Consider the following 22,548-nt stretch of genomic DNA (forward strand, 5'->3'; position numbering starts at 1 on the left):
AGTCAGTTAAGCTTCTGCCTTTTGGTTAGTTCATGATCTCAGGGTCCTGGAATTGAGCCCCATGGCAGGTTCCCTTGCTCAGCAGGGAGCCGTCTTCTTCCTCTGCTCCCTAATTGTGCTCGCTTTCTCTTTCTCAAATAAATAAAATCTTTATAAAAAAATGAATGAATGAATAAAAATTAAAATGTAAGTGGCCAAAGATTGCCATAAATGATGGTGTCAGCTTAAATAGTGTTCATATGGTAACAAAACTATATCCATAAGTAGAGGAAGCCAGGTGAGGGACTAGGAAAAAGGAGACCCTGGGAGGAAGTTGGTGGGGATTTAGTCTCTCCATTAAGGCTTTGGGTAGCTGTAGAGCAATGAATGTGTTCCCAGATGTGATTCCTGACAACCTTAAAAACTGCAATGCCTAAGCCCACCTCAGTTTTATTAATCATACTAGTCACATTCTCCAGAGATCCCCTCCAGGAATCTGTATTTTTAACAGAACTCTCTAGGTGATTCTCAGCAAAAGAGTAGTTTTTCAAATTCAGGTGAATCACTTGGGAAGGTTATGTTTTCCCATTTTAAAATTCTGCTTGTTCATTTATATGCATTTAGAATGTAGCTTTGTTTTACCTTTAACTAAACCATGCTAATGAATTCATATTATAAAAAGTGGCTGCACTGCAGAGCCAGGAGTGATTTTTCTCCCTCGGGAAACATTTGACATGTCTGGAGATATTTTTGATTCTCATGACCTGGGGGTTATTGCTAGCATCTAGAGGCCAGGGATATTTTGCTAATATGCAGCGTACATAAAACACACTGCAGCAGCACATCCCCCACAACAAAGAGTTATCCAGCTCAAATATCAAAGGGTTAAGAAAAAAACTCATTTAGAGTGAAAATGATCCCCTTCTTCCCCTAAGGAAACTTTTTAAAAATAGAGATTTCTAGGCCTAACCCCACTCTTGTCATTGAGAATATCTATTAACTAGAATTCTAGAATCAGTGTTTTATTGTTCTAGTATTTTATTTTATTTTATTTTTTAAAAATTTTATTTACTTACTCATGATAGAAGCAGAGACACAGAGGGAGAAGCAGGCTTCATGCCGGGAGCCAACGCGGGACTCGATTCTGGGACTCTAGGATCGCGCCCTGGTCCAAAGGCAGGCACTAAACCACTGAGCCACCCAGGGATCCTCCGTAGTATTTTATTTTGGACATATTTAAACATATTCACAAAAGAACAGTGAAATCAGATAATTTCATTCTTGAGAAAATTTATCAGCTTTTTACTTCTTCCCTCAGTCCTTCAAGTTATTGTTAAAATTATCTGAAATTTTATATCTAGCTATTGTCATTTTTAGCATTGTTTATCTTCTCTTTTAAGAATCCTTTGACATTTGTATCAACTTAGTTTCATAAGTTTATCACTAACAACCCTGTAGACATTCATACCTATCTTACTGATTTCATTGATCACCTCCATGTCATCTATGTCTCCATTATTGTGATTCATTTCACAGATGTCTTCTAGTACTTGGTACCTTTTCTAGTACTTTACTAAAAAAGGGCAATAGGTACTTATAGTTCTTTTTGTCCTTGCATGTCTGATAAGGCTTTTGTGGAGCTTAATATTCTTAGGTCATAGTTATTTTTCCTTGAGAACTTTGATGTAACAGAAGAGTGTCGTATCATCCTAGTATGGTCCAAGAAAGGTCCAAACCAATGTTTATTTTTCTTTTCTAGCTAGCTGTCCCACTACCTGCCACTGCACAGTGAAGCTTATAGATTCTTTGTTTTCTGTCCTTGGAATTCAAAATTTTCATTGAGATTTGTTAAGTGTCTTTATTATCTTTTCATGGTACTAGATGAGCCATTTTAGTATGTAGACTCAAGACTTTTTTTCAACTCTGAATTTTACTTCCATGTTTTTTTCCCTTTTCATAATATTTTGCTTCTTAATCTTTTATCCTGTTGGAATCATTGTGTCAATCCCTGACATCTGTCCTCTATGATCCTTTTTTTTCTCATTATGTTTATTTCTTTATCCTTTTTTGTTAGAATTAGTATTTTTTAAGGGAACTTTTGTATGGTTTTGAGGTACAGCCAAGTTTGGGAACCCCTGCTGTGAAGGTTCAGCTGTGTCAACCTGGAAGAACCCATAACAGTGGTGCTTGTTGCTTGAGTTGCTGGTTCATTCAGTACCAGGGAAATGATGTTAGATGTATTTAGAGTATCACTTTTGAATGAGTTATCTCTCTTTTAAATGCAGTAAATTTGCATTTAGAAAATTTCAATAAAATTTACACATATATACATATGCACTAATTGTATTAGTTGATCTGACATGAAAATGTTTCGTGTGGTGGTTTTTTTTTTTTTTAACAAATGCCTTTAATATGATCTCAGAGGGAATGAACTTTGAAAAAATAGATATTTGGTAAATACAATATAGAGAAAGTTGTAACCCCACTTCTCATAGAGATAACTGTTGTTCATACAAGGGTGCATTTTGTTTAGTTTTCTTCTTTTTTCCACCATGAAACTTAAGGTTGCAGAAGTAATTAATATTGTTTCTCTCTTAATTTATATTTTTCAAATACTTTTCTCAAGATAATGGAAGTAAATGGACAAAACTTTGAAAATATTACATTTGTGAAAGCCCTTGAAATTTTAAGGAATAATACTCATCTTGCACTTACTGTGAAGACCAACATTTTTGGTGAGTTTTGTTGTATAAATTGAAGCATTTTGTTTGTTTTTTGGTTTTGTTTGGTAATAAAGAGAAAAGTCATTATAATGAGAAAAAAGTAGTAATATGTAACATGTTTACGTCTAAGCTCTTTGAACATTTTTAGGATTCTTAGTGTTGAGATATGGTAGTATGTATTCTAGAATTTTCATTTTTATTTGTATTTTTTTGTATTTTAAAAATAAGATTTAAAATAGGTGTACGAGTCTATTAGTCATTTATGAAATGTCTACTGAGGAGATATTACGTACTATACTTTGCTAGGCAGCACCAAGCGACCCTTAGAATGATCTGAAAGAAGCATAAAAGTCAGTCAGCCTCTTAATTCCCCTTGCTAATGTACAAATCAAAGTACTGCTAAAGTTAGAATTGCTTTTCTGAAATAATAATATGAATGCCAGATTAGCTGGTTCATGAAAATAAATTGAGTAAAACAATCAGTGAATTCCAAATTTGTAATAACAGTGTAATCTTTCTGTGTAAAAATGCTGGTTACTGTGTTTGCAGTGTGTTTTCATCATGTTTCTGTTGGAATGAAACAAAGATTAAACTTGTAGTTGCATTTTTTTTTTCTTTTAGGGAAAACTTACTGTAACTTTGTTTCATTAGATACCAGAGAATATTCTCTGAAACTTGAGAAGGGCAATAATAAAAACAGTATAATAATTTGAAAATTATCAAAGAAAATTACCAAAGAAAGCATTTTTTGTGAATAAGGGGAAGAAATTCCTCTAGGTCATTTGGGTTGCAATTTGAAAACTAGGAGTTGAATTTAAAAGCTATGCCTATGGAAAAGGAAGTGTTTTTTATTTTTTTCACTTTGACTCCTTCTTATGCTGCACTTAGTCATAGTGAAAAATGAAACATTTGGTATTTTTCCTCTTTTCACTTGCGTCCTTTCTACTGAATTAAGTCCTTTTAAATCTGATATGTAACTGTCTACTGGCAATTTTCTAATTCTCTAATATTATATTTTTTAGTATAAAATAAGTTAGCCTTCACAGTTTCTGGATTTCCTGAGTTTGGACTAGTATCTAGAAACAAAACTTTTGAGTTAAATTAAAAAGATTCTGATTTTGAAAAATAAAACAGAGCTTGTTCTGTCACTTAGAGCAAATGATTTTGTCACTCCAAGCTTGACTTTCTCCAGCTGTATTTCATAAGATCCTTATAAGGATCTTCACTCTATCTTATCTGTAACTTTTTATGCCAGCACATAATAATTACTAGCAAGTATCAAATACTATTATGTCTAAAAATACAGAGATAGTAAATTTGGTGGTTAGTAACATGGCCCCTGGAAGACAGAAAAAGATCTGAAGAATATAAAAGGCAGGGAAGCCTCAGAACTACTTGCCTGGTGAGAAATAATTGCCCAACAGAACTCTAGATTGGATGTGGCAGAGAGCAGGCATTATGTGGTACTGCACAAGGGGTCCCGTGTCCTCAATACCTCATTCCTTATCCTATGCAGAGTATGATCAGTAACTTTTACCCCAAATAAAGCACCAAAGAGTGTCTCAAAGGAATATTAGTAAAACATTTGTAGAAATGGAGCATTTTAGTCTGGATATCGTACTTGGAATAAAACCCTAGAACCTCTGACATTACAGTGAAGAAAAGTTGCACAGTTAGGTCCTGTATAGAACTCACAGTCATAATACCTACAGGTAGGAAAACTGACCAGAAGACAAATTTGTTTAGGTGATACCAGAGCAAACTATATTTGTTCATTTTGTGTTAATTAAAACTGATGGCCATGCATAGGAAACCAGGATCATTGAGGAGGCATGGTGGGGAACTCAATAAGTAAGCTTACAGATTCTGGAGAAAAATAGTTAATTTAAGGCAGAGAAGAAAAACATTTCCAGAACTGTGCTAGATTTAAAAATTCACCTCTTAAAACCAGAACAGGGTTTTGAGGAAAAAGAAATGGTCACTGAGAAAGAAATAACTCCGAGTGACTTAAAATATGGTAGCAAAGACAAAAACATTGAGTAGAGGGAGTAGGTAGTATATTTGAGGAAATCTCCCAGAGGGAGGGAGGGAGGGAGGGAGGGAGGGAAGGAAGGAAGGAAGGAAGGAAGGAAGGAAGGAAGGAAGGAAGGGAGGGAGGGAGGGAGGGAGGGAGGGAGGGAGGGAAAAGAAAGAAAAAGAAGAGAGAGAGAGAGAGAGAGAGAGAGAGAGAGAGAGAGAAAGAAAGAAAGAAAGAAAGAAAGAAAGAAAGAAAGAAAGAAAGAAAGAAAGAAAGAAAGAAAAAGAAAGAAAGAAAAGGAAGGAAGGAAAGAAAGAGAGAAAAAGAAAGAAGAAACAAAAAGAAAGATAGATGATAGGAAAAAAGATAGATGATAGAAAGGAAGAAAGAGAAAGAAGAAAGAAAGAGAAAGAAAGGAAAGAGAGAAAGAGAAAGAGAGAAAGAAAAAAAGAAGAAAGAAAGAAAGAAAGAAAGAAAGAAAGAAAGAAAGAAAGAAAGAAAAGAAATAAAGAAGAATTGAGCATTATTCCGGGAAATCCAAAAGAAAATATGAAGAATAAAGTATTCATGAAACAATAGTGGGGACCATCCCAAAGTGAAAGAAGAATGTGTGACTCTTCTAATTCAAAGGGCCACCTAAAATCTGAGCAAAATGAATTAAAGAAACTTGTTTTAGCATTCTCTTTCCAGTATTGAAAACAACCAGGAAAGTTAGCATAAATATAAAAAGTAGCTACAAAGAAATATAAAAATCCAAAAAGAGAGCTAAGAACTACCTGACACACCAGAAAGAAGTGTACTGGAGACCTGGGACATTCACCAGTACAGAAAAGCACCTGAGACACAGCCTCTTTGGGCAATAGGAGAAGGCTAAAGAGTTGGAATCCTGCAGTTGTTAGGAGCACAAAGTCTGCATGTGTCATATCCCTTCCCCCTCTCTGGAGACTATACCCCAAAAAGATGTCTTTTTTTTCCCCCCATGGACATTTTCAGTTCATAGAAAGTAGCTGAGAAAAGGAACTGCTGGGTAAAATCACAGGTTTCTAGTTTAGGGAGCCCACTAGGGCCAGAACACTCTACCATTGCAACCTTTACTGAGTACCTTGAATGGCTAACTCTGAAGTGGTGTGGGCTCTACTCTAAGCAGCTCAGAAGGACCTCAGTTTTTGGTCCTGGCTCTGGCCCCAGACTTCAGGTACCTGGCAAAAGATACAAGGTACCTTTTAAAAAAAGGTTTGTTTTTTAAAACATAAAAATTCTCTTTTGAGGATTCTACCAGTAACCTCTGACTTATAAAAATAGTTTTTCAAACACAAAGTCGAGCAAACAGTCAAGGATTGTGAGGCTCCCTTAACAGTCAGTGTAATGCAACCAACAGAAACAGAACCAAGGGAGGTCCAGAATATCAGACATTGACTGAGATAATTGTCTTATATCTGTGAAAATAAAAATCAAATAAAGAGTTCCATTTCCAAGTGAGATGGTGTGAATACATGCCACCCTTTATTTCCCACTAAGCTCAACTATAAAACCTGGCCAGAAGCATGATCCTCCCATTCAAGAACTTGGAAAATTCAGAGTCCCACTGCGAGCAGTGAATGAATCTATGAAACTTTTATTCTCCTCCTCCACCACCCCTCCCACTCCAGTATCCCCTGAGCTGCACTCAAGGCTAGCTGAAACCTGGATATGTGCAGACTAACAAGGATTCAGGAGAAACAAAAAGGATTCAGGAGAAAGCTTGAATGGGAAAGGGAATTCCACAGTTTTTTCCCCTCCTTTTCTCCGTTCTGTCAGGCCTCAGCCTCCAAGTAATCCAGTAGCATTGACAACAGCCTGAAACACAAGGCTGCACAAGCCAGAACTCAGAGGAGAACCTTTTGGACCCTTTAGTGGAGCTGTGGCTTCAAGAAGCCAAGGGCACCTCCATTGTTTTCCCTGGCACACCAGTAGACCTCTGCTCAGGTCCCAGACTGAGGGGTGGCACAAAGGCAAACAGATGGAGATAGCTCTCAAAGCTTTCGAAACTGAACATCAGAACCACAACCCACAGAAGGCTAAACAAAAAGGGGGACATTTTCCATGGCTTATAAACAGAACTCAGAGCAATTGTAACTATAACAAGGATCCTTTGTTATAAGTCTCTGTATTTATCCTGTTTTGGGCTTTGCTCAACTTTGGAGCTTATGCATTGATGTCTCTTTGCTTGAAGAAATATTGTGGCCATTATGACTTGAGATACTGCCTTTGCTACTCTGACTCCTTTCCATGTGAGATCAGTGACTTAGATGTTAAAAGATCTGTGTCCCATACATCTCTTACATTCTGTTCTGTTCTTTCCATTTGTTCCTCTCCTTGTGCTTCAATTTGGGTATTTTCTAATGACCTGTTATTAGGTGTTTAAGCTGAGTTTTCCTTTCTTCTGTATCCAGTCCGCTGTTGAACACATGCAGTGAGCTTACTGTTAGATAATTATTTTTTTAGTCCTAGAATTCCCCTTTGAAGGACACCTGGGTATCTCAGGATGTGGTCCCAGAGTCCCAGGATCAAATCCCACATCAGACTGCCTTGAGGAGCCTGCTTTGCCCTCTGCCCTATGTCTCTGCCTCTCTCTGTCTCTCATGAATAAATAAATAAAATCTTTAAAAAAAAAAATAAAAGAATTCCCCCTTTGAATACCTTTGATAAATTCCAGTGGTCTTTGCATCATGTTTTCACCCATTTTCTCTCTTCTCCTGTATTTTCTTTAATATATTTATAATGGTTATTATAAAACTCTTGTGTGTTCATTACAAAGTTTGGATTATCTTTTCTTCTCTGTATTCCCCCCTCCTCCAGGTTATCTTATTTTGTGTGTCTTACAATGTTTTTTGGTATGTGGTACTTAGTTAGTATGTGAAGAAATCTTAGCAAATAGGGAAATTAATATTTTTTCATAGAAAGGGTTTGCTGTTTCCTCTGTTTAAACACATAAGGTAAGGAGAATTGGGCTGGGTGAGGCTGGGTTACAGAATTGCTTAGACTGTCTCCAGGTTTCAGACTGAGGGTGAGATTTGTCATGTACTTGATCCAGGGACCTTCTCTAATGGTACTTTGTCTCTGAGTGCAGAGAGATTGTGGGAAATTGTATTCTGCTTTCTCGGCCTTGTCCTTGTGCCCTCACCCCCACTCTCTACCTAAGGCATGGCTTTTGGTTCAGAGTCTGGTAGCTTTTTGTCTTTTTGTTCAAGTTCAGCCCTTCCAAGATTTTGAACTTAACTTTTGAGCTTCCCCCCGCCACAAGCAGGTAAATATGTCACATTTGTTGCACATCCTTCTCTCTTATGTAGCTTTGTCCCCTCAGTACTGTGAGACTGTACGAAATTTCCAGCCAGTCCCCAGCCTCCTGCATTGTGCTAAGAGTAGATCGGTCCCGTTGAAATACAGCACTGCTTTGGGGCTTCTTTGTATTCCAGGTTTTTATGCCAGTTCTTGAAGCCATCAAAAATTCTTTTTCCTCTAGTAGAGCTCCTCTACCTGATTACTATTTCATGTGTAGACTTTGTACTTAGAGAAGAAAAAGCAGGCAATCTTAGTTTACCATCTTCTTGCTCTAGAATTTTAGCTTGTCTGTCCTCTTAGCTTTCACAGCTTTCTAACGCCTTTGAAAATCTCCCCACTCAGATCATTTAATATTAGCATTTTAATGTTTTAATAAAACTAATACATGTGTAAGTTTTAGAAAATAAAACATTAAAGAAAGGTATAGTGGAACCACACTGTGTACATTATTCTGGATCTTTGCACAAGAGTTGATACAGATTTACTTGTATAATTGTTGACTAGAAATCTATTGCAGTATTATTATCTATTGAGCTAATGTCATATTGATGGATATTTTAGGTTGTTTTCTAGTTTTCGCTATTTATATTTTTGAAATAAAAATCCTTTGTACTTCTATACTTAAACAGATATACCAATAAGGTGGGTTAATCTCCATCTACCTCCACTTTTATTTATCATTGTGTAAGAATGCCTCTGCAGTGGATATAATCAACTTTTGGGTTATTGGATGTACATCATTTAATAATGAGGGAAATTGAGCACCTTTTTTACATGTTACCATTTCTTTTCCACAAGGTCTTTTCATTTTCCATTTTTATACGGAGTTTATTTTTTATTGTTTGTGTTATTTTAAAAAAGGACAGTATCTTTTAGTCTTAAAGGTTGCAGATATTTCCACAAGTTGTCTTTTTGACTTTGCTTGCTTGTGGTGTGTTGTGTGTGTATGTGTATGTGTGTGTCAGAAAAGTCAGACCTCACCAGAGCATTTTTAGGCCCAATCTACCTGGTTTCCCAGTCATCTTAATTTTCTTGAAGTTTCCTTTTGCAACAGGGACTTGAAACTTGAGATATCCTCTACCTAGAGTAATTCCTCCTTCCCCTCCCTTTGTCTAGTTAAAGTCTACTCACCTTACTGAACTCTTCTTACACAGTGACTTAATTAGGGAGGATTTTCCCTTTCCTGCTACATTCCTTTGGTTATATTCTTTCTGTAACATGCATGTATCTTAGACTTACTGTTCCATAATAGGGGAAATCTGCAGACATTTGCTAGCGTTCCTGGCATGTGTTTGTAGGTCAGTAAATATTTTTTGCATGAGTGCATATAGATTTTAGCTCTAAACAGCATCTTTACCTTTACCACTAGGCTTAAAATAAAGCAAAATTTTCAGAAGGAACTAAAAGGAATTTATTGCTTTTTAATCAAGCAAAATATCTTTAAAATGTGACTCCTAAAGATTTCTGTTATTTTAAAGATGGAAAATGTGCTTTTCATAAACTTTCTATATGCTTTGATAATATATCATCCTGGTTGAAATTTTTAAGATGGTCCACTTGTACAACTGAATATCAAGCTGTTTTATGTTCCAGTGCATTAATCTTTAAGTCTTTGTCTGTTGGAATCTGACTTGTTATTCATTTGATATCGAAGGAAACTTTTGATTTATCTCTGAAACAACAACAACAACAACAAAAAGATCACAGTTTTCTGTTTTCAGTGCACATTTATACAGTTTAAAGCTTTTCTTCTCTAAAGGTACCAAGTAGTACCATTAAAAGCTGTATCTTCTGAAGGCCTGAATATTCAATAATATATAGCTTCATTTTTCTTTTTTTCAGACCTTCCCAGTCACCATGAGTTTTTAGGTTACCTTCTACATTGGCATTTATCTTTTTAGGTTTTTCTTCCCCTTAGTAGTTGAATTGTCTTTTAAGAATACATATTTGAAACAACCAAAAATAATTCTTTCATGACATTGGTTAGTGAAACATAGGTTATATAGGTTATCCTAACTGGAATAGGTGGCGCTAATTCCTAATTATAGTTACTAGATAGTCTTACACAGACTAGTCTTTTTTTCACCTGATTCCAAAGAAGTATAGCTCCCACTGACAAGGTGAAAAATCTGATCTAGGCAGAGATTGCAAGACAGGCACAACTTCCAGTGTGCTTTCACTTTCCTTAAGGATGAAATAACTCTTCAGACTTTGAGTTAACATGAAGTTACCTAACAATAATAGGTCATTTGCTTCAGACCCCTGTAGTGAATTTTTATTAGCTTCTTTACTCAGTGATAGAACTCTCATAAATGTGATCTCGAGGAAATTGTCATTTATTATGAAATTTAGTGCTGTTGATTTCTGGTAAAACCTGGTCCAGCAAAACTTTTTTTTTAAATGGCTAAATTTTACAAAACTGAGCCTCACTACAGTATTTCTATTTCGTCTCAAATTTTATATACATTAAGGAATAACATGTAAATAATAAAATCTAAACACTTGTTTCTATAAAATTTCAGTTGACTAGCAATTATATTGCTTATTATTATTATGTAGCATTTCTTGCTAAATAGGAAGCCCTGGGCTTTTCAGATATTCTGCCTGCCCACTTCCATGTTTGCCAGTGACTCTTTTATCACTTTTGGACAATATCAGAAGTATGGTCGTTTATAAAAACTGAAGCGAGGGACACCTGGCTGGCTCACTTGGTAAAACATGCAACTCTAGATCTCAGGGTCATGAGTTCGAGCCCTAATTTGGGCAAGAAATTTTAAAATGTTTTAAAAACAATTGGAATATGTTCTTATGGGTGTCTGGCAGGTTCATTTGGTGGAGCATATGACTCTTGATATTGGGGTCATGGGTTTGAACCCCAGGTGGGGTATCAAGATTACTTAAAAATCTTAAAAAACTGAAAAGTGGGATATGGCTGATGAAGGATTAGTACAAATTTTCTAATGTTTAGTGAATGAGACTAAAAGGCCACGTAATAGAAAGTGACTTTATCTTTCAAATTTGTTGTTCCTATGAAATCTTGCTAATGAAAAGAAATGACAAGTTTATTTATTTATTTCCACAGTGTTCAAAGAATTACTTAGTAGGACTGAACAAGAAAAATCTGGTGTTCCTCATATTCCTAAAATTGCTGAAAAAAAAAGTAATCGCCATTCAATCCAGGATGTACCGGGAGATATTGAACACACATCACAGGAGAAAGGAAATAAGAAAATAAAAGCAAACACTGTTTCAGGTGGAAGAAACAAAATTAGGAAAATTTTGGATAAAACACGGTTTAGTATCTTACCTCCAAAACTGTTTAGGTAGGTAATGCTAATCTCAGTGATGTAATAAACATTTTCCAATTGACTGTAAAATTTTATTTGGGGGATGGGAATTTGGGGTCAGTGTTGGTTTTTATAAAACTAACGCATCATAAAATCTGTAAGTAATCCACAAATAAGAAAATAAATTCCCAATATGTTTCCATTGTTTCTATGATATTACCACTGCTAGATTATATATTCTTCCAGTAGCTTTGTTTTGAATTTTAGGAATGACTACCTGTTTTAGTTTTTGAAATCTTGTGTATTTTTGGTCTAATTTCAGTCCTTTGATGTACAAATTGGGACATCTTAAAACTTAGGGATACCTTTGCTGATACTAGTTTTTTTGTCCTTTAAATCATCTTTTTCTTATTGCACTATTTATTCCTTCCTGAATTCTAAGTGACCTTTTTAATCAAAATGTTTCTATTTCTAAATTGAGAGGTCATCAAAACTGAATAAAACCTTGAGATTTTAAATAGAAGTCTCTAAAATACTTAGGGAATCAGTGACACTTAGGAATTCAGTGACACTGAAGGGTCACTACTGGGAATGAGTCTAGCATATATATTATATCTATATATTTTACATTAGCTACTTAAAAGAATCACAGAAGTTCTAATCAAGTTCAGTACTTAGCACGTAGAAGGCACTTAGTATTTGTAGGATAATTTAAGACAGTGAGGGATCCCTGGGTGGCGCAGCGGTTTAGTGCCTGCCTTTGGCCCAGGGCGCGATCCTGGAGACCCGGGATCGAATCCCACGTCGGGCTCCCGGTGCATGGAGCCTGCTTCTCCCTCTGTCTGTGTCTCTGCCTCTCTCTCTCTCACTGTGTGCCTATCATAAATAAATAAAAATTAAAAAAAAAATTTAAGACAGTGAATGAGAAAAAAAAAGGAAAAGAAAGCATATTCAAGTACAACATACTTACAGAGAATATTTGACTCCTGGTAGTTCCCAGCACTATGCTCAGTGAGCATTATAGAGCTTAAAAGAGGTAGTTCCTACCTCTCAGGAATTCATATCATGAACCCTTTATTCTCCACACAGTATACACTAGGCATAGTGTCCAACTATAGAACTATAGAAAGAGCAGGTTTTTTATTCTCCAAGAGTTGATGATCTAAAAAGGGAGAGCAAACATTACAGGATGATAAATGTTTTGATACATACAAAGGCAAGAACAAGCTTGGTAGGTTAGGTAGAGTGTATTTGTGTGTGTGCATATAGTGATGAAGCAGGAGAGATAGATAAGTGCTACATTATGATGAACTTTGAATATTTTACTGAAGATATGGACTCTCATCATGTCATTGGAGGGAGCCATAGAGGCTCTGTTAGTTGTGTTTGGTGGTTTGGGGTTGACAGTGCAGCATGATGTAGTAGTAGTAATAGCAAGGACACTAATTAGGAGGCAACTTGGAAGTAGGTAGATATCAACTCCCAACTTTTTAGAGTTCAAGATCTCAAAGAGTGCCTGATCAGAAAATGCTCTTCTTCCTGAGTTCTTATTTTCCAGTTGGAAACATATTTGTTTTTTATTTAATTTGGGGCTCACAGAGAATTGACACATCCTGAGCTCTGCTCTTAAATGTCACTCATTTCTACAGTCTGTTACTTATTGTTTCTTAGCAACTGCCCTCCTTGAGGCAAGTTTATAAAATTGATAACTTTAAAATAGCAAAGTTTTTTTAATATTGAGCATACTGTAGTATGATAGCAGGATAGCAAACACTGGAAGAATAGTCTTATTCTTATGAATGAGAATTAAGTAAGGAGAATATAAGAGGGGCTAGCTCTCAATATAAAGATAGAAGACTATTTTGGATGACCAGAAGCTTTATAAGGGCAATGAGGAAAAGGGAAAACAGAGGATCAGAAGGCAGAGAAGAGTTCACAAAGGGAGTTCTCAAGAGGTAATGCCTTGTGTGTGTGCATATAGTAATGAAGCAGGAGAGATAGTTAAGTGCTTTTCCATGGCTGGAAATCCTGGTGGATTTGGTGTGGAATACATACTGTCTTAACTGGTTTTTATTTGAACAGGGGCATAATTGTGACATGTTCTGTAGAATCAGAGAACAGTGGTTTAACTGACTTTTGCTTGTTTAGTGTCAGATTACAGTCAGCTCTGTCTGAAGGTCAGGCAGCTGATCTCTACAGTATCTCCTTTAGGGCATGGGAATTGGTTTTACTGCTGGATTCTATCTTCAGTTACAGTAGAAGTCATAGAAATTAATGTGGCCAGGAGCAGTCATTTGAGTATTTTAAGCATTATTGCTTTATATTGGTACCCCACAGAATGAAAAATCTAGTAGAAATAGTTCACTCAGAAGGGAATTTTTTTTTCCATTTAGTGATGTATTGAGTCTCTTGTGCCAATAGGCTATTGGCTATGAATGCAAACATTAATAAAATACTGCACTTCAGGAGTTAATATTAAACTATCTCTTCTAAACATGTTTCAGTGAAGTAAAATGCTAATAATTTCAGCCATATAAATCCCCCCAAAATAGGTTATTTTAGTAGAAATCATAAAGGTTTTCTCCTGGAACCTGTTTTACAGAGAAAACTAATTTGCCAGACTGGTTGCTTTGCAGTTTTGAGAATGAATGTATGTCCTATTTCTTGGCACTTGATCATTACAAATGAATTAGGGTAGCTTTTAATAGATACACACAAAAAAATCACTAAAACTTCAGTGGAAAATTAGGCAGAGGATGTGAATCACGTATGCTGTATCAATAGTAATCAAGGATACACAATTTATTTTTAAAACATTTGTTTCTTCACAGATTGACAAGAGAATAGTCAGGGCCCGAATTGATAATATCAGATAATAAGCTCAGACTGCTGTGGAATTATGAAACCATGCAACCTTTTCATTAAGCATTTGGGCATTTTTTAATTGAGAGTTTTAAAAACATTCATGCCTTTGAGTCAGTAATTCCATTTCTAATAATTAGGTGAAGATCTATATACAGATGTTCTTAGTAGTATTATCTGTAATGAAACAAAATTGGAAATACCCTAGATGTCTAGCTACAAGGGATTGGTTAAATAGATTGTGCTATATATTGTAAAAATAACTGAAAGGAAAAATATTACATATTTTTATTATTTATCTATAGGGTGTGGTGTTATAATTTTCTTGTTCACTATATTTTTTAAATTTTCTACTATGAATATTTTTTAAGTGAGAAAAAAATTTTAATGAATTTAGTTCCACAATCCTAAGTATCTCCTATGTGTGTCAGGGTTCTTTGAAAGGAGGCCCTTGATCCCTGCCTTTTGCAGCGCTCAGTTCTCTTAAGAGTTGTCATAGAAATACTGGAAGAAAAAGTACCTACATCTGTCAGACAAGCAAAGAATATGAAAGGAAGGAAGGAACAAATAGTTGAGATAAGAATAGATAATACCCAAAGTCCCTAACCATGACATAATTTTAAAATGAAAGAATTCTCCTAAAAATTGCAAGTGGAAAAAATTTACTCATTTTCAGGAACCTCTGTGAATGACATAGCAATGGGTATTTATTGACTTGAGAATATTTCGAAATTTAGGAAACCCAGTTTCCTATTTTTTTAAATCACTCAGCTTTTAGGTTTTTTTTAGCCTTTTCAGTATCATAATATGAAACTAAAATACAATTTTTATTCTACGTGGATTTAGTGTTGGGGACTATTGAGGAATTTTTCAAAACTATCTTTGTTTCTGTTACTGCATCATCTTCTCAGGAGACTGTTTTGGTAAGAAATGACATAATTGCAAATGGACTTTATCAGTTCAGCTTCCAAACAAGCATGGATATTTTGCCAATTAGATACTGTTTCATTCATGTCATAGCATGAGTTGTACATAACATTAGTGTAGTTTTCATTTATACATGCTCACACCTTAATTACCGTGAATTTATTACCAGTTTTACATTATTATATCTGTACAGTGTCCTGTCTTTGCTTATTAAAAAACAGAGGTAATGTTAAATAACATCAGTAAAAGAGAGAAGGACTTTTTAGTGTTTCATGCACTTTTCTCAGTCTCCATTGTGAATTCCATCTTACTGCAACTACTGCAGCCAATTCCCTTTAATAGAAAATTACAACTTTTTAACCTTGTTAAATTGCTTCTACTGTGGTTATTGATAGGACTGGCTAACTTTTTTAATAGTTTGCTTCTTTGGATTCAGTTACTTGACCCTCTGTGTTCAAAGATTGGCAGATTGTTTTTGTAAATAAATTAAGTTAGAAAGCTTGTTATGTTTTTAAATATTTATTTTCCATATAATTTAAATTGTTGGAGATTACTTACAAAGCTGTAAGTACAATTTTCTCTGAAAGCCACCTTCCATTTTCTCTCATACCTAACCTTGAAACATTTAGCTCTGATCTTTAGCAACACACACCAAATTATAAGGAACTAATTTAGCATAAGCACAAATTCCTATCAGATATTGTATTTTCTTAGCCTTATTTCTGTCAGGTTAGACTGCTTTCTCTCCCCAGGTAAACACTTCCTATTCCTATAGTCCCTGTTGTATTCACCTGCGTTCTCTGTTTTTCAGTATGAATTCCTTAAAAATTCTTTCTAGGTGTGTACTGTTTTATTTTAACTTGAGTAAAAGTACTTCACTATTTTCTTAAAAGTTGGAATTGTATGTTCCTCTCTTCCAAAATCTTCACCTACATAACCTAATTTAATCCTTAAGGCAGCTCTGGGAGAGAGTATCAGTCACATTTTTAGATGAGGAAACCAAGGTACAGAAACAAATTTCTCTGAGGTCATATAGCTAATAACTCAAATTTATATGTGTGTGTGTGTGTGTGTGTGTGTGTGTATATATACATACATACACACACACATAGCTGGCTCTTGAGACACTTACTTTTGCTTTCTTCCATGTCTTCATGCTTTTCCCTGACTCCTTTGCAGTCTTGCTTGTCCTAGCTCTCTCTTCCTTGTCTGGCTGTTAGCAGTCCTTTAGTTGTTTATTTAACTGTCCTCTGCACTTCATCTGGCATAGTTTCCTAATCTGCCTAAATCCTATTTTTTACTTCTAACATATTCTAGATGTATCTCCTACCACTCATTTAATCCATTCCATGGTAGCAGGTAAGTATTCTGTGATACTTCTGTATATGTAACAAGTACTGGGTAGAACACTACATTGAATAAAACATAGATGAGAATTAATGTTAACCTAAACGATTGGTTTAACCCTTTAACGTATTTTTCCTGTTAAGTATAAATGTAACAAATATTATTAAAAGCAGCAATTCAAAACCATAAATCCTTTAGAAGGTGCCTGGGTTATTATAAGGTCATTTGGCAGTAATGCACCTATTATCTAATGAATGAAATGCTGGGGTGTGGATTCAGGGTGGCCTTGCTAGGTCTTATGCTGACTTCCCAAGTGAGGAAGACATTCTGTGTCGTCGTCGTCCCCCCCCTCCCCCCCCCCCGGCTTTCCCCTCTTCAAGCCCAGAGCCTCCCTTGAGTCTGAGAAGGTACCAGGTGCACTGTGGGAGGCCTTGCTCATGTTGTGCTTTCTCAGGAACTTAGAAAGGCCTGGAAGGTTGCTGTACCCTCTGAAGCCAGGCAGGAAGCCACAGGTTGGATCCCAGGTCCCACACCCATGCCGGGTTAGGGGCTGGCTTCTCAACTTTTAAAGTATTTTAAAAGAGGAGTGTTTCATTTTTCTAAATATGACCATTTGATTGATATTTTGGAAACCTTTAAAGGGAATTAACTTTAGAGGACTTGCTTTCTGCTGTGGTCTGGGTCTCTCATCAACAGGTAAATAATTAGACTTGAGGTAACACACAAAAAATGTGTCCTTAGAATAAACTTTAGAGACTATATGATTAGACTATATGATTCTTTTTCCTCTATTTTGATTTCTGGTCCTCTTTGTTCCTCTTTCTACTTGTCACATGTACCCAGTGTTCACTGTTTTTCTGCGTGCTGTCTCCCCTAATTTCCCCATTTTCACTGGTTTGGCCAATTCTCAGGTTATTCATACATTTAAAGACTTCTCTTGTTTTTTGCTTGGACCTGGCCCCTTTGTTTTCTACAGCCTGCTGTTTTTGGTTCAGATTTAGATCCATCTCTGTCCTTTGCCTAGAAGATCACCAACCTATTAGGTTGAGAATGCAGACTTTGCTGTAGTGTTATACATTGTTGGATACATGCATTAGTGTTCACCAAACTAGCTGATCTTAAAGGCTCCCTGAATGTTCAGGTTTAATTTCTCTACCAAAACCAACAGAAACGCAGTATGACTGTTTCTTTATGAGGTAGTAGAATTACTTAGATGTATAGGTTAAATGTTTAGTATATAAGTAAATTTTATTTTAGTGTATTCATTATTATAGTCCTGTTTTTTAAATTGCTGTAATTATATAATTTTTTTAAGTCACCACTTTGAATTGGTCTTCATGCCTTAGTGTACAAAGGAAAGAAATGTTTACTCCATTAAGAATTCTCAAATACTTTAAAGTGATATGTGACATTCTTTTGAAGTGATGGAGGCCTGAGCCAGTCACAAGATGACAGCATTGTGGGAACAAGACACTGCAGGCACAGTCTGGCTATCATGCCTATTCCTGGAACACTCTCATCCAGCAGCCCTGATCTCTTGCAGCCTACCACCAGCATGTTGGATTTTTCTAATCCTTCAGGTAATTTTTATTTGTAATTTCATATAGCCATTTTGTTGCCAAAGTGACAAATTAGGTGGTGGAGCCTTGTGTATCAAATAGTATATTTGCTTGCATCCCTCTTATGTCAAGGTTATGACTTATTGCAAAAGTCTAAAGAGAACATTGTGTGTTTTTGTATAAGCTGGAATGGAATGGTGCTTACTCCAATATGAAGTAGAAGTAAATAGAAAAGACATTACATTTAGGTGTCTTTTGGTAACCCTTATCAGAGCAGTGAAATGAAAGCAGTTATGAAATGCTTCGCAGTCAAGAAACAAATTATTCAGGGTGTGGAAAAGGGGAAGAGAATTTATTGTAGGCTCAGTGGCCTCATCTGTGATGTACTGAAATGTGTTAGTAATTTTCTAGAAACACATTTTTCCCCCAGCACCTGAAGCTAGAGTTTTATTGTCATGTGTTGTTAATTAAATATACTACTAGCATCTTTTCATTACTGTTTTTGGGTTTAAACATCATGTGGGACATCAAGTTAATTTTTCTGCATCTATTTCTGCCCTGAGGCAGAAATTGTTACTTACCGGTATAATATAAAATGTCATTACAAGAAAGAAAAACTTAAGAATTATTAGTATATCCATCACTGGAAAGGATTTGAGATTGCTTTCAGTAGAAGACACATACAACTAAAACTGAAATATATATAATTGGGTCCAAGAAGAGAGAAAAAAGGTAGGTCTACAGAGATTAGTGTAGTTGTGATTCAGCCTCAGTTTTCATGCTGAAGTTTCTAACAGTTATTGTCAAAAGGGAGGAAGCTCAATTATATGAATCTGAGTATTAGAAAGGAGGGAATATAAGTGTAATAGTAAAGTTTATAGCAGCTTGAATAAAAACTGGACATAACATAAAAACACAGTTTGGTGAAATTTATTCTGTACATTGGGTTTTGTTTTTGTTTTTTTAATTTCAGTTGCCTCTTGAATATTAGAGAGTACTAAACCCAATAATCTGTCTTTGACACATCCTTCTCTTGACATGACTACCACTGTTCTTTCTGGAGCAAAGATTTTAATGAATCATTATTTTGTTTTAGGAATTTCTAGTGCTTCTTGTATTAGTCAAGCTTCAGTCATAAGCAGATACTTAATAAATTTAATAAAAGGAATTGTTGTTAAGGTATAAAGTTAACTATTTACCTAAAATGGTAAAGAAGCAAGTACTAAGAAGAAACATAAAGCAGCAATTCTTTCCATTCTCTAACCTGACAATTGCTTTTGATGCCTCTTTTTTGGCATAATCTAAGAAGTGGCCAGTTGGCAAAGAAGAATGTGGTTTTACACAGTCTGAGCCCCATCATGACAAGGCAGAGTGGATTTGTAACCTTACAGTAACATAATAATTATCAATGTCCAGTTTTTACAGCATGATTGTAAACCCCCTTGGGGTTTAATGGCCTGCTGTTCCTGCCATTATCCCCACTCTAACCTCATCTGTCTTTCCTGAGTGTGACACATATCTTCACAACTGTGATTTCTTTGCTCATGCTTTATGCTGCCTGTGGTGTTCTCTGCTTACATATCCTAAGAACTTTTTCTTGTTCCATGATGCTGACCTCAAATGTTACCTTATCTAGGAAGGCAGTCCCTCTTTTCCCAGAAATCTTTAGCACATTTTCATTGTCTTTCTTACATTGCTTTCAAGTAGGAGCATGGGAATTTATTTTCATGAATTTGTCTGTTTCCTATAGCAGTACTTCTTACATAACACTCACAAATAAGATATTTTTACACTACCAAAGCACATACTAAGTGCATACTTCCGTAAGATGTTATTTAGGGACAGATGATTTTTAAATTAAATGATTTTTATGGCTGCATTTTTGTCAGTGGCATATCTAGAAGTGGGAGTGAGGAAATAAGGTATGGTTGTAGAGAGAGCACAGAGCGGTTATTTCGGGATTTAGCTGGGAGAACGGAGGGAAGAATTTGGAATTACTAAAATTTAGACACTGTAAGCCCCATTGAACTGAAATACAGATTTTTGAAGAGGAAGTGCTACTCCATTTAATTGATTGCATAGTTTGGTCATTGAAAACATGATGAAAGAGCCAAAGATGCTCTTATAAAATCTGTTCAGAAAAGGTCCATCTACAAAACTCAGTCTTCAGCCTGAGTCCATACCAGCAATGTAATGAACACATACAAGATAAGTATTTAACTTATAAATTATGTTTTTAAACTCCAAAATGTGCAACTTTATGAAACCGCTTTCGTGGTGCTGTTGAATCTGTGTTGAGTAAAATACTCATTACCACTTGTTTCTAAATCAGTTCCTTGAATTATAGAGTACAGCACCGGATTTTAGGTTAGCTGTGTATGTCACGTGTGTATATATTACAGTACATGTGTGACATCAGCCAGGTCTGATTAACTTGCTGTTCATCTCAGCTATGTTTATGCTGCTTGTTTAAAGTTGTTGTTAGAGAGTAGGGTTAAAGCCACAGAACTGTTAATAGTTTGCTTTTGATTTCTGACTTTTCTGTGATTTTGCTTTGTTTTGCTGCCTAAGCTATTGGTTTTTACTGTAAGTATCATGAAGACTGTGGTATTCCATTGCTTATGTTTCTGTGTAGTGTTTTTTTATTTTTATTTTTATTTAAGATTTTAATTGATCTCTTAATGAAAAACAGAGAGAGAGAAGCAGAGAACACAGGCAGAGGGAGAAGCAAGGTTCTCTGCAGGGAGCCTGATGTGGGATTCTATGCCCAAACCCTGGGATCATGCCCTGAGCTGAAGGCAGACGCTCAACCACTGAGCCACCCAGGCATCCCTGCTTTATTATTTTAAAAAAGTCATATGGTACAGAGTTGAATAAAGTAGCTTTATTCTGCAAGCTTGCCAGTGTAAACTGGTGTGTATTCTTTTCATCATTTTCCTTGAATAGATAGATCTTTATAGTTATAGAACAGAGTATGCATGCTGTTCTGTAACTTATATGCTTTTTTAAAATTTTTGACCTAATATCAGATGAAGCCTTAAAGAACTCAGGGTGTGGTCAAAGGGATTCTAAAACTAGAAATTTTTTTTCTGGATCTACTTTTTGTTTACATCTTTTTCATTTAATGAACAAACCTTTTATTTGATTTCTTTAATATTTAGTAATCTTTCAGATTCAGTATTACAAGTCTGAGTTATTTTAATTTTTTATTTTTCTTTCCTTATTTTTTAAAGATCTTATTTATTCATTAATGAGAGACACAAAAAGAGAGAGGCAGAGACACAGGCAGAGGAAGAAGCAGGCTCCATGCAGGGAGCCTGATGCGGGACTCGATCCCCGAACTCCAGGATCACTCCATGAGCCAAAGACAGACATTCAACTGCTGAGCCCCTCAGGCATCCCTAATTTTTTATTTTAAAAGAGCATAAATTTTTTTAAAAATCAAACTGCAGAGAAAGGATAGAATATAAGTCTCCACTCCTCAGAATTAACTATTCTTTCTTTTTCATATATCCTTCCAGACAGTTCAGTGCACATAAAATGTGTTCACCACTCTCTTCATCCCAAATTATATGCTATACTTTTCTTCTACATAGCCCATATCCCCTGGCAGTATATCTTAAATACTTTCCTGCTTCAGAATGTATTGTTGTTCTACCACAGTTTTCTAAACAGCTGACAGCATTTCATTTCACCAGTCCCCTTTTGAGTGTTTACAGTGTTGCCTAAATCTGTGTTTATATATAACTTTCCATATTTTATGTTTATATTGTCAGATTTTGAATTTTTGTGAAAACTCTTGTGGAAATTTATTTTTTATTATATATATGTACCTACAGAATATCACCTCTTTTGCCTCTTGTCCAGCAAAGCTTAAAATATTTACTGTTTGGCCCTTTACAGAACAAATGTGTCAATCCTTTATCTCTACTCTTATACCCCTGCCTTGTTTTCTTAGTGAAACTTCTCACCATATGGGTTGTCTTTCTATGAACCAACACTTACTCTCTTTACTATAAGCAAGTCCCTGAGAGCTGAGACTGTTCCATCTCATTTAGTACTATATCTTCATGACTTGGAACATTGTTGACATATAACCAGCACTCCATAAATACTTATTCTTCGATTAACAACTTAAAGTATGATCAATAGACAGTCTTTGGTTTTGTCCTTACCATCTTATTTAAAAAGTCCCCATCTTTATTGTAATATCAGGGTCAGTCAATACATGAATCCTTCGAGTATGTTAGTTATTTTATTCAGGAGTATTATAGTTAGCATTCTAGAAATTCTGCCTTTGGGTTGAAAGTTCAGATATTGGAGATTCCTTTTCTTAAATTCATTTACCTGTTACATAAGATTTTTTAAATAAAATATGAATTATATTATGAATGAAAATATGAATTATATTATAATACGGTTATATTTTTATGTGCATTTGTTTCATGCCTAAAATTTGAAATGATCATTTTTCTTGATTCACCTTTACTCTAACCTCATGTCTACCATTCATCTGATCACATGAC

General features: G+C 35.4%; 1 protein-coding gene across 6 annotated transcripts in view; it reads left to right on the plus strand.

Annotated features, from left to right (window-relative positions):
• The window catches only part of RAPGEF6 (Rap guanine nucleotide exchange factor 6), a 183,999-nt gene that overhangs the window by 115,843 nt on the left and 45,608 nt on the right, over nt 1-22,548 (plus strand). For all 6 annotated transcript variants that reach the window (XM_055301416.1, XM_055301418.1, XM_055301420.1 and 3 more), the window contains 3 exons: nt 2,606-2,714; nt 11,123-11,363; nt 17,886-18,043. In XM_055301416.1, coding sequence (XP_055157391.1) covers nt 2,606-2,714; nt 11,123-11,363; nt 17,886-18,043 — 508 coding nt within the window. The remainder of the gene's footprint in view (nt 1-2,605; nt 2,715-11,122; nt 11,364-17,885; nt 18,044-22,548) is intronic.

Source organism: Nyctereutes procyonoides, unplaced genomic scaffold, assembly GCF_905146905.1.
Source record: "Nyctereutes procyonoides isolate TBG_1078 unplaced genomic scaffold, NYPRO_anot_genome, whole genome shotgun sequence".
Classification (NCBI taxonomy): domain Eukaryota; kingdom Metazoa; phylum Chordata; class Mammalia; order Carnivora; family Canidae; genus Nyctereutes; species Nyctereutes procyonoides.